This window comes from Prosopis cineraria, unplaced genomic scaffold, assembly GCF_029017545.1.
Source record: "Prosopis cineraria cultivar Desert tree isolate PC_DT_omini unplaced genomic scaffold, ASM2901754v1 PC7, whole genome shotgun sequence".
Taxonomy (NCBI): Eukaryota; Viridiplantae; Streptophyta; class Magnoliopsida; order Fabales; family Fabaceae; genus Prosopis; species Prosopis cineraria.
Genome location: NW_026555338.1, coordinates 34,156,142 through 34,172,556, shown reverse-complemented (window position 1 = coordinate 34,172,556; position 16,415 = coordinate 34,156,142). Strand labels below are relative to the sequence as shown.

Genomic DNA, 16,415 nt, shown 5'->3' with positions numbered 1-16,415 from the left:
AATTCAGAAAGGGATCTGATTCACTTAATCCTATCTGTTATTCGCATGGCAGAAAGAAAGGAACCAAACATCAACTGACAACTACTATTTATCTCTGTATTATTCACAAGGTAAAACCAAGGAGCAGACAACCCGCATATTTTCCCCGTCTTCTTAAGCAAGGTTTTATTTAGTCATTACTTTCTCAAAACTTAATTTACATATATACTTCATTGATTCTTTGCTTTCCCACTTATCTTCCACCATATCATAGCAAGTGAAGATCCTACACGAGCATGAAACTCAGATCTTATAATTTGATTACGACATTTCAGATTCCAGCGTTCCCCTCCCCAACCCCCCCTCCGTTTTTTTTTTTTTTTACTCCCACGTCTTTACAGCCTCCCGGCATTCTCTGCTCTCACATGACACCCCCACCACTCTCTCACGACAGAAAACGCAAAGGTGAAAATTATATATATATATGAACAAAACAGAGAAAAGACAACAACCGATTACTCGAAACAGGGTGGCGTGCATCTTTTCTATCTCAAGGCCTCGAATCCTTTCTCCTTCCTCACATGATTCCTCAGCTCACCTGCACAACCACATAATTAGCCTCAGAGTACCGAATATCAATGCAACAAAACGTTACCTTTTATTTCTCTGGGAACTTGAAAAATGTATATGAAGTTGCTAGTGGTGACAAAAACTGGAGAAAAAAAATAACGGTGAAAGTGAAACGAACAACTTTCCGATAATCAAACAAACTCTGAAACTGCCCATCTGACCGGACAGCACAGTGATGCTGCAGAAACCTCTTCGCACAACACTGACCTGATAGCCGATGGGTAGAGAACAATTGTTATATCAGAGGGATCCTTTCACTTTTCTTACCCAAATATAACAAATTTTTTTTTTTTTTTCCTGGGGAATTCTCGCTAAAAACAAAACGAGGAGTCGATTTTTGTCACCATGTTAGTGTTGTTTTCTCGGGTAGTGGCAATGCGGCTTCAGATGCAGATACAGGGGAAATACGTATTAAAAGCAAACAAGAAGGTATTCGTACTAAACATACGAGCCATGGATGCAACTAGAATTATCAAATACCAGACCTATAAAGATCCCAAACATGCGAAATAAGAGAAAGCATTATGAATCAATGGATAAAACAATAATGCTACAATATATGTCAGATTCTCCACCTCAATGAGAAAATTGCGAAAAGAAATTGAGGAACCTAGAACCTCCAACAGGAACAAATTAAAACTGTATCAAGTATGAACCAACATCGCGTACGGTAAATTATGTGCAGTTTCGAGGGCAATATCAATTAAAATGGTGGGACGGCAAAAATAAAGTGATTTTGATGGAAGAAAAAGAAAGGCGTTACCTTGGGGCTTGCAGTGAGGTGGATCTTCGAAGAGGGAGAGGGAGAGCTGTTTGTGAGCGACCCCAATGTCGAAGAGAATCAAACCTGACTTGGGATCATCGACTATGATATCTTTAACAGGCAGCCACAGAAAAAGCTCCTCTTGAGACAGACCCTCGACTCCAATTAGGCTGCCATAAGTGAGGTTAGCTCTCACCACGCTTTCGAAGAGGACTCTGTTTTCGTATTTCGTCAGGCAAGGTCCGTGGAGAAAGACCTCTAATAGGCCGTCCTCCGATAAGTTGTAGGACTTGACCTCCTCCGGCAGCAGGCCAGCCGGCAAACCCTTGGAACGGAGGAGATCGTGAATGGAGGAGGAGGAAGAAGAGTAGGAGAGAGAGGCAAGAGGAATGAAGAGAAACACTGCGAAGAACAGAGTGTTAAAGAAAGCCATGGTTGCCGCCACCATTAAAAAAAGAGAGAGAGAAAGGGAATTTGAGATTTAAGCCAAGTTCTCTTGGGAGCGCCGGAGGGAGAAGCCAAGGGGGGGGAGAGAGTGTGAGGGGAAATCCGAACAGGGAAAGACAGTGTGAGCAAATTAGAAAAGGGAGGTGCCAGTGGGGATTGACAAAATTACCCTCATTGTTGGTGACACTCAATGATGCGGGTGGGGCCACAGGGGTCTTTAATTGAAGCTTGTTCCCACATTACGTACCGCGTACACCCAAAAAATGTGCCTCAATTACATCTTACGTTGGTTTGTTTTTACGCTTGTAAAATGTACCGTTTTACTTTCTTTTTTTTGGGTAGTTAATAGAGGGAAATTATGTTATATGATGGGCGTATTTATGACAGTAATAATAGTTGTTCTCAAGGGCGTTTTCCCTTGCTCCAAGTGAAAGCAATATGTATATTGTCAAAAGCGTTACGAGTGGTAATAAAAACGATTATTTATACATACGAAATGTTTGTAATCAAGTGTAGTCAAAGCCACGCAGCTACAAAAATATGTTAGTTTAGTGTACAAAGTGTGGTCCAATTAGAACCAGCCATCGCTCTAGTATTTTTATTTTTTGTTTTAAAGGAAGGGTTGTAACCTGTGATAAAGGTCGTTAAGTACGCTAAAGAGCATAATCATATACGCGTGTGTGCAAGAAAAGTGAAACATGATGATGATGATGATGATGAAATCTAACCCCGTTAAGAACGAAGGGCATTTTGGACAAATCACCAACGCCCGAAATGAGAACCGGATACACTCATGGTCATCAGGTCATGGATAGGGAGTATAGACATTGACTATAGAGAAGGGTGAAATGGTACATTAGAACGCACTTCGTGGAGTAAGATTCCACGCTCATTCAGGCTTAGATTTGGGCTCGGAATTAGCCTCAGATTACTGTTATACATAACTTTGTGCCGTTTCGATTTTTTTTTTCCCCAGTAAAAACAGGTTAAATATGGGAGAAATAAAGTTAAAAAATACTTACAATAAGAAAGAGCATATACAGGCTTGGGAGAAGAGAGTGCGCGATGGAGAGAAGCATGAAGGGTTAATGATGGGGTTAAGGAGAGCGGGACCCTGATGTCATGTTGCATGATTTGAAACACGTGGATAAACAGTGAAGAACGACGAGGGATTAGGTTTACCTGCTGGCTCCTTATTGATTAGGCAGTTGCATGGTCCCGTCCAGAACTCCAGCGAAGTGGCGATGACAGGCAGAGCAGGTTGCCGGCGAGAGTATAGGGCCACGTACGTATTAGCTGCGCAGGTCCCCCCCCCCCCCAAACCCTCCCTGGCCTTGCTGGCTCAAACCGTGACCAGGGCATCGAATCTTCCTTCCCTCATGAACAAAATTAAGTTCAATTCTCACATTTCATGAAAAACGGAGGAGGAAAAATCATAGACCGAAATTAATGGATTTGATTTGGGTCCTACGAACCATCCTTCTCTCCTTAATCTCATGCATGCTTTTATTCTGTTTCTTTCAGGTGGGACTCTATCAATCCCGATGAACCATTTTTTTCTTTAATTACACAGAAAAGTTGCAAGAGGCTTCGGTATGTATAAAGTATTATATATTATTATTTGCGCTCCACTCGTCTGATCAAGTTTCAAATGCCCGTGTGGGTGTGTTGTATGGAAGTTGATGCCTTGTAATACAACAGTAACGGCTGACAACAAGATCGTCATGAACTGAGGGCATTTAATATTAAATTTGTGGGAGAGAAATGGAGAAAAATGGCACCATGAGATTTGCGAATTTTGATTAGTTAATTGATGAGATCACGACAAGGTTCATGCATTCTCCGTGGATCTTAACTTGATTATCACGAGGATCGTGTCATTCTTTTTAATCACACTCAATGGTACCTATCGGGTGGGAAATTAAACACAGTTCATGGAAATTAATTCTAGCTAAAGTTGGTAATTTTTGTTAAGTTTGATAGGTCAGTCTGAAAAAATTAAAACAATGCTTGACTATATGATTTTTTAAAGAGGATAAAATATTTTAAGCTGACTCGAATTGAGCCATGTTCAAATAAGTTTGATTATTGAAATTTCCAGCTTTATATATATAATGTTGGTAATTTTAGTTAAGCCCAATGGGCCAACTCAAATCTAGTCGAAAAAAGTTATGGTTGAGTTTTGCTATATAAACTTTTATAAGAGAATATGATACTTTAAACTCGATTCGAATAACTCGGCTCACTCAAATTATCGGTTCTAATCCTGGCCATCGAGGCATTCTCGGAATCATTGTAGGAACACAATTCCAAGTCACCAGAGTCCAGAGAGGTACGAAGCACCATGGACAAGGGTAGAAAACAACGTAGTATAAATACTCCTACCTCTGTGTTATCCAGTTTTCAATTCCTACACTTTTTTTTATAAACAATTCCTACACTTAATCATATGTCATCTTCGCACTTTTTGAAGAGCAGCAACCCAAAGGGAACTGTTTTAGAAAGAAAAGAATGAATCAGGCCTAGAAGCCAACGTGGGCCGGTCCTTGATGAAATGGCAATGTGGTGGATTCAGCCCCCTTAGAAAAAAAAGCGGGTGAAATCTAGGAGCACCATGCATCAACTAGCCTAAAGAAGAATATACTTGCTGTCGTGACAGTAATAATATTAGCAGAGCTAGGAAAACGGGCCGAGCTCGTCGAGCTAACCCATTTAAGCTCGTGTAACAGTAGGGCCGAGCTTGTAAATAAGACTCCAAAATGATAAATCGGACTTAAACGGGCTGGCCTGTTTAAGCTTATTTAATTTAGGGCTTAAACGGGCCAGCCCTACAGGGCCGAGGGCTAGCCCATTTAAGCCCGCATATATATTTTTTTAATTAATTCTCATAATTTTTACTCTTTTTAGATTTGAAAAAAAATTATACTAAATCTTACTCTACATCACATATCAGCCCATATTTACTGAGGATAGAAGGCAAAAAAAAGGAAAAATAGCAATGAATAATCACTGATTAAAAATTATATCAGTCTAGGATCACTTGTTGTCAAAATTTGAATGGATACTTGTGAATTCGAGTTAGTCTTTATCAATAAGTATTCATTTAGAGTTTAATAACAACTCATTTTAAATTAACAATAGTTCATTATAACTTATTTTTTATTCAGGTTTTGATAATAATTGATTCTTAATTGATATAAATTTCATACAGAAATCATTGGTTGCTATTTTCTAAAAAAAAAATACAATCTTAAATCCCCTAATTCATCTAGATCCATGATAATAATTCATTCAGTTCAACATTTACTCTTCTAATTTCGATTGGGTGTGTGTCGGCTTAATCGATCCATTACTTATTGCATTGCTATTATTTTATTTATGTTTTTCGTTCATTTAGATGTTATTTAGTTAGTTTTTTTTTTGTACCTTTCTTGATTGGGCATTATATTAGAATGAAATAATTTTTTGTTTGATTAAAAAATTTTAAAAAATAAAAATAGTTAAAAGGGTCTAAAGCCCGTAAGGCCGGCCCTGAGCCCGCTATGTCAAAGGCCGAGTTTCGAATATTAAGATCTTAAAATAAATTTGAGCTTAAAAGGGCTGGCCTTTTTAGGCCCAAGCCCTTCAAGGACCGACCCTACAGGGCCGGGCTGGCCTTTTTTACCAGCTCTAAATATTAGCCTCTACAAACGCATGCCATCGTCCTGTATGCCAATAATAAATCCCCCAAACCTAGAATCTGGACCTTCTATTCACTAATTTGATATAAACGTCGCCTCTCTTGCTTTACTCTGTTTCTTCCTTTCTTTTAAAAGAATTTTGAAATATTCTAAGAATAGAAATTTCAATCGTATAAATACATTATATTGTTCAAATTTAGAGTTAAATTTTTTATCATTTATTTTAAATCATTTTCATGGGGAAAAAAGAAGAAGACAATTTCTGATCTTTTGCAGTTGACCTGTAGTTTGACCTTATAGGCAGACTAGCATTAAATTTATGGATTTTGCGGTGGTAAATCAATGCCGAGTTATTGGAAGTAATATGCGTTCCCTTGCACATTCTTCTCGAAGATTTGGATGATGTGTCAAGCAATCACAAAGTCTTTCAGAGATGTCTCTTCCCACGACTTTGCTTGCCTGGTGAAGAAATTTTCGCAAACTTTAGTATCTCTTTGGCGACTTTGACCATGAGGTAATATTTGAGCGCAGGTCGGCCGTTCAAAAACTGCCAGCTAGAAAAGACATCGCCTCAATGGGTGTTGACTTATAGTAGGTGTCCCGGTAAGTAGGAAATTGGCTCAATATTCATTACACGCCGTATTTATTCATCAGTGCATCGCAAATCAGAAGCCATTTTCATCATTCATAATCATACCTCGTTCACAATCTCTAGAATCCAATGGATACCCTCTCTTTCCTGGGTGTCCTTTCCTATGTCCTTGTCACTTCTCTTCAAGCTTCCATGGCGGTCAATTCCATCCTTCAGCCCAGTTCCCAAATGAGTGGTGGCATGGTGTTAGTTTCCAAAGATGAACGCTTTTAACTTGGTTTCTTCAGCCTCGGAAACTCCGGTAAATCCTATCTGGGAATTTGGTACTACAACATCCCAATTCAGACAGTAGTTTGGGTGGTAAACAGAGTCAACCCAATCAACGATTCCTCCGCTGCCACCTTAACGCTAGACTCCACAGGCAGTCTTGTCCTCACCCAAAACGAGAATGTGGTTTGGGTCACAACTTTGCTTAAACAAGTGCAAAATTCAGTTGTTGAGCTCTTAGATTCTGGGAATCTCGTGGTGAGAGAAAAGGAAGAAGCAAACCCAGAAGCCCATTTATGGCAAAGTTTTGACTATCCAACTGACACACTATTACCAGAGATGAAATTAGGATGCGACCTAACAACAGGTTTGAATAGGCGTCTCACGGCTTGGAAGAGTTCTGAAGATCCATCTCCAGGAGACATCTCTATGACTGTGGCCCTCAATAACTATCCTAACTTTTATATGATGAGAGGAGATTCAAAGTTTTTCAGAACTGGGCTGTGGAATGGCATGGGATTTAGTGGCTCCCTAGAATTAAAGCCAAATCCTATGTTTAGTTACACGTTCTTGTCCAACAAAAGTGAAGTCTACTATTCGTACGGTCTCAAGGATGATTCCGTAATCACAAGATTAACGATGAACCAGACCAATTCTATTCGTTATCGCTATGTGTGGGCACAGACTAATAAAACCTGAAAGATTTATTCATCCATTCCACAAGACTATTGTGACACTTACGGGTTATGTGGACCTAATGGAAATTGCATCCTTTCTAATTCACCAGTGTGCCAATGCTTGGAAAAGTTCAAGCCCAAGTCACCGCAAAAGTGGAACTCAATAGACTGGTCTAACGGTTGTGTCAGGAAAGTAGAACTGAATTACGAGGACAAAAGGAAGGTTGGGTTTCTCAAAATGAGTGGGATGAAATTGCCTGATACTACACATACTTGGCTGGACGAGACAATAGGCCTAGAAGAATGCGGATGAAAGTGCTTGAGCAATTGTTCTTGTATGGCCTACGCAAATTCAGACACAAGAGGCCAAGGTAGCGGTTGTGCCATGTGGTTTGGGGATCTGATTGACCTCAGACAATTTTCTGTTAGGGGACAGGATTTGTATGTACGAATGGATGCTTCAGAGCTGGGTAGGGCCTATATCTTTCCTTTATCATGGCTTTATTATTATTATTATTTTCCTGAAGTCTCGAGTTCACTCCATCATGTACTTTAAGTCTTTAACCCTTGCTTTTTCTAATGCTTTGGCCCATTTTTTCTGTGTTTATTATTGAAGGCTCACAAAATGAGGGTGGGACGAAGATGACAATAGTAGTTGATACCGTTATACCTGTTCTTTTTGGGATGCTCTTATTTGGTATATGTTATATTAGAAGTGTGAGAAGAAAAATGAATGGTTAGATCACTTGCTCATCTCCAAGCTCAGGCTGCATTTCATGGCTTTTCATTGACTTTTGATGATTGTTGATGAAGTACATTCTAGGAAACTAGTTGAAGCAGAAAACATCTACCTAATCAAATTATAGTAATCTATATCTTAATTGCCTCGGACAAGAATTTTTTTAAGAATCTAAGTACTATACACACGAACTCCCCCCTGGGGCTGGGGTTATTTATCTTTATTTTTCTTAAACTTATTTGCCTAAGGGATACACCTTAGACTTAATGCTTGCTTTGCATATAAAAATGAACCCCCCAAGAAAGACATAAAGAATGTCAGACGAGTTATTGTTTTTTTCCAATCGATAGGAGAAACCATTCAAGTTTAATGCTTTTTTGATAAATTTCTGGAGTTCTGTAACTTGAAAAGATCTTGAGAAAATTGATAGGTCGATGTATATCTTTTTCTTATCAAGCATCACTAACATGTATGGTCATTTTAATTATCTTATCATGTTTGTATGTTTTAACAAAGGTAAATTTGTCCATTTTTTCCAGAGAAACCAGAAAATTTAAGAGAGCAAAATAGTGAAGGACAAGAGGAAGATTTGGATCTCCCATTGCTTGAGATGTCTGAAATAGCTGCGGCCACTGATAACTTCTCGATGAAAAAAAAGATTGGAGAAGGTGGCTTTGGACCTGTATACCGCGTAAGTTTTATGGTGAAATGTGAGAAACAAGTAACAATCTATAAAAACTATATATATATATATATATATCCAACTCTATGTACTGAAAAATTATTCATGTACAGGGAAGATTAGAAAATGAGTAAGAAATTGCAGTGAAAAGGCTTTCAAAAATTTCAGCACAAGGAGTAAATGAGTTCAAGAATGAAGTAAAACTGATCGCAAAACTTCAACACCAAAATCTTGTCAAGCTACTTGGATGCTGCATATAAGAGCAGGAAAAAATACTAGTTTATGAATACATGCCTAATGGTAGCTTAGACTCCTTCATATTTGGTATGGATGTTGCAAAATTGTTGACATTAGGATGCTAAATTTGAGTATGATGCATTTAGAATATAATGAAACTTGAACTTCTAAAAATAAATAATGGATATGGATGAAACAGATAACAACAGAGGCAAAGTACTGAATTGGTCTAAGCGCTTTAGCATTATTTATGGGATTTCTCGAGGGCTTCTATATCTTCATCAAGATTCTAGATTAAGGATCATTCACAGGGACCTCAAAGCAAGCAACATTTTACTAGATGATGAGTTGAATCCCAAAATATCAGATTTTGGATTGGCTAGAACTTTTGGAGGTGACTAAATTGAAGGAAGCACAAATAGAGTAGTAGGGACTTAATGAGTATTTTGAAGCAATCCTCCCACTGCATATCTTTATCATATATTTAGTACATGCTAATATTTTTTATTGTAAATGTGTTTTTACAGTGGCTACATGTCGCCAGAATATGCTACTGATGGATTATTTTCAATAAAATCTGATGTTTTTAGTTATGGTATTTTGTTGCTAGAGATAATAACCAGCAGAAAAAATAAAGGGTTTTATTATACAGACAATACTAATAACCTTGTTGGTCATGTAAGTACCTTGTATAAATTTCTTGTTTACCATAACTGATATGTGACTAGTGAACTTCACATTTTAGGCATGGACACAATGGAAAGAAGGGAGGGTTCTAGAACTCATAAACAAAAATATTAAAGACTCATGTAATGAACTAGAAGTATTACATTGTATACACATCGGTCTCCTGTGTGTTTAGCATAGTCCAGAAGATAGACCTACTATGTCAATGGTGGTTCTAATGCTAGGAAGCAATATAAAATTGCCAGAGCCTAAGCAGCTTGGTTTTTATGAGAGGAAATTTTCAATTGAAACAAATTTTTCTTCAACTCACTTTGAATCTGTATCTACTAATGAAATGACAATTTCTCAATTAGAAGCTCGATAATATTTAAAATATGTTTGGGATTCTATACTTGAATTGATAGCTTGAAACTTTCTTTTGACATTGTTTCAAACAACTAACTAGGTGTACATTCTCTTTTTTCATGAGCCTTTATCTAATATTTTTTTTTGAGAGAATCACATTCAAAAGCCTGTCAAGAAACTTATTCATGAACAATAATTAATAATAAGTCCTATTTAAAAAAACAAATTTATTTTTACATTTTAATAACAATCCATTATGTGTTGGTCATTGTTTGCAAAAAAATTTTTTGTTAGGTCATTGAATGTAATTCTTCCTTTTTTTTTTCCCTCTGAAACATATTCTAAAACTAGCTTAAAATGGCCTTATAGATGAAAATGAAATATTTTTAAGTTTGTAATACTTCAATTATAGAGAAAAGTCTGGTGTCTTGTAAGATTATTTGTTTTAATTTTATATTTTAAGTTTTTTTATCAATTATTATAATCTTTGAAAAAAAAGTCATAAATACTGCTTCGAGAAATCATTTTTATCATGAAAAAAAAAAGTGAAAGATTAAATTCAGACATGTTAATTTTTTAATACTCTTTCAAAGAAAAGTTGAGACTTTACTTTGTGTTCTTTTTCCTTCTCATTGGGATACTGCAGGGAATTTTATTTTACTTTTCTCCTTCTCTGTCTTTGACATAAGCTAAAAGATAAGAACGTCTTGACCCGGCTGGAAAGATATACGGTTATTATATATTACACGAACTCATCCTCACGGCAATGCAACTGACTTGGTCAATGAAATAACCTGGCCGGCTATTATTTGTCGTTTTCAACATAACTCTTACAGAAAATTAGCTAAGAAAAAATTAAGATCGAAAAGGGAAAAGTCAATGAAGGGGATTTTCATAGTCAATTTTCATCATAGAGTGAAAAAGAAGGCAACGAAAACATACACCAATGGCGTTCGAAATTCAAGACTTGGAATATATTTCTGAAAGTCCCCTTTAGCTGCTTTGATGAGCCCACAAGTGTCCAGGTTCATATGGTCGAAGGCATGTGGCCCTATCAAGCCTAGATTAGAATAGGGCTTGCTTCTGCACGGCGATAACTGATTCTATGGTATTCAACTTAACGATGACACTGTCCCATTTTTATACGTTTGGAAACAGTGTAAATTTCTACTCATTTCAGCTTTAAGGCCTGCAGTCAATTACTGAATTACTGGCTCTTTCATTTCATGGAACGAGGAGTATACAAGTAAGTATGCAAGACTTTTACAGAAACCACTAAGCTTAGTCCTCCCTTTCTTAAACCTTCAAAGGTACATTCACTCCATTCAACAAGTTAGTTGATGGTCAAAGCATAGCGCGTCTTCACCAATCCCACTAATTGTTCTTACTCCGATATCATCTTCATCCATATGGGCCATAAGGGATCATTTGTGAAAAGAAAATCTTGTCAAATGGGCCCTGCCCAAGGTAGTGGGGGTTGCAATATTGGACTCTTGACTTTAATGGATACTAACGATTTGCCAGAGCAATATTATATTTCCACAAAATTCTCAGTAACACTGTCATGAGAAGATGTAACCATAGAAGATGAATTGAAGTGACCATAATGCGCACACATCTCAATACCTAAATCACTGACATAATATCTTATTCTTCAGCTGCACTCTGCCAGCAAATTTAGTCACTATACAAAGTTTGCAAATTACTTGGTATTATTTTGATGGGTGTTCTTTCTTTTGTGATCGTCATTGCTTATTTACTCCCTTCCCTCTCAGTTTCAGTAACAGTTGATTCCATTGCTTCGACCCAATTCATGACAGATGGCATGACCTTAGTTTCTCAAGGTAGAGACTTTGAGCTCGGCTTCTTCAGTCCTGGCAACTCAAAGAAACGCTACCTTGGTATTTGGTACAGGAATATCCCAATTCAGACTGTAGTTTGGGTTGCGAATAGAGTCAGCCCCATCAACGATTCATCAGGCATTCTTACGTTAACCACAACGGGTGACCTTGTCTTACGCCAAAACCACACTGTCGTTTGGCAGGCAAACTCAGAGGAAACACCACGTAATCCAGTGGCGCAGCTCTTGGATTCAGGCAATCTGGTGGTGAGAGAGGAAAACGACGCAAATTCAGAAAATTATTTATGGGAAAGCTTCGACTTTTCGTCTGATACATTAATGCCAGGTATGAAATTTGGATATGACCTGAAGAAAGGTAAGAACTGGACTCTGACAGCTTGGAAGAGTCTAGATGATCCTACTCCTGGAGACTTCTTTTGCGTTACAGATACCCACAACTATCCAGATTCAGCACTAATGAAGGGAGACAAGGTTTATAGCAGATTTGGACCGTGGAATGGTCTCCACACAAGTGGCTCACCGGACGTGAAACCCAACCCTGTTTATTACTTCAAATTCATCTACAACAAGGAAGAGATCTCATACACATACTATCTGAAAAACAGTTCTGTATACTCAAGGATAGTGATGAATCAAACTGATTCCATTCGGCATCGATACGTATGGGTGGAAGCTGATCAAAACTGGAAGGTTTATAAATCAAAGCCAGTAGACTACTGTGACCATTATGGTTTATGTGGAGCCAATGGGAATTGTATCATCACCGAATCACCAGTTTGTCAGTGCTTAAAAGGGTTCAGTCCTAAGTCACTACAAGCGTGGAATTCTATGGATTGGTCTGCTGGGTGTGTCCGAGATAAACCTCTGAACTGCTCTCAGGATGGGTTTATCAAATTGCAAGGATTAAAAGTGCCAGATACAACACATACTTGGCTTGATGAGACAATGGGCTTGGAGGAATGTAGACAGAGATGCTCGAATAATTGTTCTTGCATGGCTTACACAAATTCAGATGTGAGAGGACAGGGGAGTGGGTGTGCCATGTGGTTTGGTGATCTTATTGATATCAGACAGTTCGCTTCTAGTGGACAGGATCTGTATGTACGAATGGCTGCTTCAGAATTAGGTAGGAACTTCCATAAACTTTGTCGCTTACATCCTTCAATTTTTTATTATGGAGGGTCTGTTTCCATCTTTCAAAAATTCAGGTTCCCTCTTTCTATCTGTAAATTGAAAATAGTTGCTTTGTTTGATCTGACTCAACCATGAAGAGGTGGGATATCGTCGCAGAAAGAAATTGATAATAATAGTTGCTGCCACTATTGCTGCGATTTCAGGGATGCTTCTAGTTGGATGTTACTATATCTGCAAGGTCCGCAGAAAGATGACAGGTAAATTTTCTTTAACTTTTTTTGCATGTCTGACAACTTTATGAGTTTCGTTCCATGCTTGTCAAATGGTTGAATATTCTTCTTTTACTTTTGCAGATAAATCAAAAATTAATGAAGAAGATCAACACAGTGAAGGATCTGAAGGTGTAGACCTCACTTTGCTTGACCTGCCAACAATCACTAATGCCACCGATAACTTTTCACTCGAGAACAAAATTGGACAAGGTGGATTTGGAACTGTGTACAAGGTAATTCTGTATTACTATGAGTAACTTGATGATCGAAGATTAAAGATGTGACAATCTACCTGTATCACCTGTGTAATGCATTGCAGTCCTCTACTTTTAATGTATCAATATGATTGCAACGTAATTGTGCAGGGAAAATTAGTGAATGGGAAATTAATTGCAGTAAAGAGACTCTCTAGTAGCTCTGGACAGGGATTAATTGAATTCAAAAATGAAGTGAGACTAATTGCAAGACTTCAACACCGAAATCTCGTAAAACTTCTTGGTTGCTGCATTCAAGGACAGGAGAAGATGCTTGTTTATGAGTACATGCCAAATGGAAGCTTGAACTCCTTTGTTTTTGGTACCAATTTAAGAAAATATCTCATTGACTATCAATTTCACCATGCAGCAACTCATGATAAATATACTTTAAATCAGAGAAGTAATTCATTTTTTTATGCAATTTATAACAGATGAAAATCGAGGTAAGATGCTAGATTGGCCTAAACGTTTTCACATAATTTATGGCATTGCTCGAGGTCTTATGTATCTTCATCAAGATTCTAGATTAAAAATTATTCATAGAGACCTAAAAGCAAGTAATGTTTTGCTCGATGAGAAGTTGGATCCAAAAATATCAGATTTTGGAATGGCTAAAACTTTTGGTGGCGAGCAAACGGAAGGCAATACAAATAGAGTAGTGGGTACCTAGTAAGTCTTTTTATTTATACCAAGTTTCTTGAACAATTAGACAATACCACTAGCTAACTTTAACGATTATAACCATAATGTTATTTTGTAGTGGTTACATGGCACCAGAATATGCAGCAGATGGATTATTTTCAATAAAATCTGATGTTTTCAGCTTTGGCATTTTGGTAATGGAAATTATATATGGAAAAAGAAATAGAGGGTTCTATAATGTAGACCAATCTCATAACCTCATTTGTCATGTAAGTTTGTCAGCCATATTTTGTGTAATCATATTAGCCTTTGAAGTGAAATATATATAATAAGAAAGTTTGTGTTTCAGGCATGGTTGTTGTGGAATGAAGGGAGGGCTTTGGAATTGATAGACAAGAACATAGAGGAGACATATGTTGTATCAGAAATAATGAGATGCATCCACATTAGTCTTCTGTGTGTGCAGCAACATCCTGAAGACAGACCCAACATGTCATCTGTTGTTCTAATGTTGGGAAGTGAGAATGAATTGAATGAGCCTAAACAGCCTGGTTTCTTTACAGGGAACTCTACACCTGAAGGAAATTCATCCTCAAGTCACCTGAAATTGGTTCAGCTAATGAAATAACCCTCACCTTGCTAGAAGCTCGATGATAATGATCACAAAGTATCTAAATGATTGATCAAGTTATTATACGGGCAAATACAAGTCGAGTGATGCATTTCCTGTACATGTAAATTGAATAGAGGACTAAGACCTTCTTTGTCTTAAATCATGCATGGAATAAATGCACTTGTTTCACATCATGACCATATTGGAACATTGTCTTGATTTGTCTTTAGATGTTAATTGATATTTGGTTTCAAAGGAAAATTTGTTGCTTGTCATTGATATTGCAGCTATGCTTCGAGAAGAGTTGAAAGATTTGGACTTGAGATCAAAGCAGATAAAACTTGGCTTTTTGATCCAGCTTTATGTATAGTTGTCTCTAGCAAAATAAGATGTTATACTCGATTGTTAACAGATGTTCTAAGGCGGGGAAGTAATAGAGAATTGACAGAGCATAACCTATGGGAAGAAACTTTTAATTGAATGTAAATTTTTTAAGTTAGAATCTATATCTACTCATGAAATAACAATTTCTCAATAAGAAGCTCCTATACTATTGGTTAAAATCATTACTAATTTTCTGTCCAAATTGAACAAACGAATATAAAAAAAAGAATAGAAATTGCTTGGAGTAGCTTCCTAATCAAGATTAATTATTATCATTCAAGGATGATTATTAGCCATAGAAATAATTTAAATATTTTCAAAGATTACTTGTTTTAATTTGATACCTTAACAGTAAGATCTTAGGATTTGACCCTAAGTATCAATTTTTTCTTCATTTAAAATACCTTGATTTACTCCTCTAAGTATTTTACCTCAATATTAATATGGTCTTTATAAAAAAATAAATACTTCTTGGAGGAATAATTTTGATTTGGATAAAAAGTATTTAAAAGATTAAATAAGGACATTTTAAAAAAAGCATTACTTTTAATCATGTTTTTTATATCTTTGATCAACTCTCACCTTTTATTATCAAAGGCGGTGGTTGATGAAAGTTTAGATTAGATTTATGTTATGCTGATACTTAAATTGTTCTATTTAATTTCTTTGAATATATGTTTTTTCTTTTCAATTAAAAAAAAAGTTACCCTTGATCATTAGATGACCTTACATGATGTAGTATTGATTATTGTAGTGCAATCAGTAAACACTTTTTTATTCTTATAACCTAGATAACATAATTCCAAGCCTATGAGCAATGGTAACATCATTGTGTGTATATTCTCTCTTCCTTTGGAAACACTAATGGATTATATTTTAATTTCTGATCTATTGAAAGAATTAGGGTGATAAACCAAAGCTTTCAAACTAAGATATTGGGAAAATTATCCAGGAGGACTAATTTTGGAAACAATAGATATTCGCAACTTTTGTTGTAAATTTGCGTTGTTTGTGTAGTAAATAGAGACAAGTACCATTCAATATGAAACCTCAAAAGAAATCTGACTTTTTGTCCTAACACCTATGAGTGTCGGTCTCCGTCCGGCGAGAAGTAAGTGCTGTAAGGAAAAAACAAGGACCACTTGTGCAACACGTTGAAGAAATTAGAAATTCTTATAGGTACCCATCAAACCAATATTATTCTGAAACCCAAAAAAAAAAACAAATTAAATATTTTTAAGCTGATTTCTTAATATTGGGAGAATCACAGTTAAGTTTTAAAGGAAAAATTAATAACAGGCGGTTCGGAATAAAATGTTTTGAAAAATAATTTACAAATATTAATTAAAAAAATTACATATTAAAAAAATTAATTATAAAATAGATATTTAAATTTTAAATATAATTGTGATAATTCACATAGAGTTTTTATTGCCCAATCACTATGCAACCTACAACAGCTGTCCTTGACTTGTAGCAGCCTCTCATCTTGGACACTAGATGGATGTCTTGCCTCACAGATAATCT

General features: G+C 36.6%; 1 protein-coding gene and 1 pseudogene across 1 annotated transcript; one reads left to right on the top strand and one right to left on the bottom strand.

The window, feature by feature from the left end:
• Window positions 1-65: 65 nt before the first annotated feature.
• On the bottom strand, window positions 66-1,937 carry LOC129316227 (uncharacterized). Its single transcript, XM_054960540.1, has 2 exons — window positions 1,373-1,937; window positions 66-577 (listed from the first exon to the last, which is right to left on the bottom strand). The coding sequence occupies exons 1-2, from the start codon at window positions 1,818-1,820 to the stop codon at window positions 525-527; spliced, it is 501 nt and encodes a 166-aa protein (XP_054816515.1). The 5' UTR covers window positions 1,821-1,937; the 3' UTR covers window positions 66-524.
• A 4,283-nt stretch (window positions 1,938-6,220) lies between these two features.
• On the top strand, window positions 6,221-14,545 carry LOC129316780 (receptor-like serine/threonine-protein kinase SD1-8; annotated as a pseudogene).
• The last annotated feature ends 1,870 nt before the right edge of the window (window positions 14,546-16,415 follow it).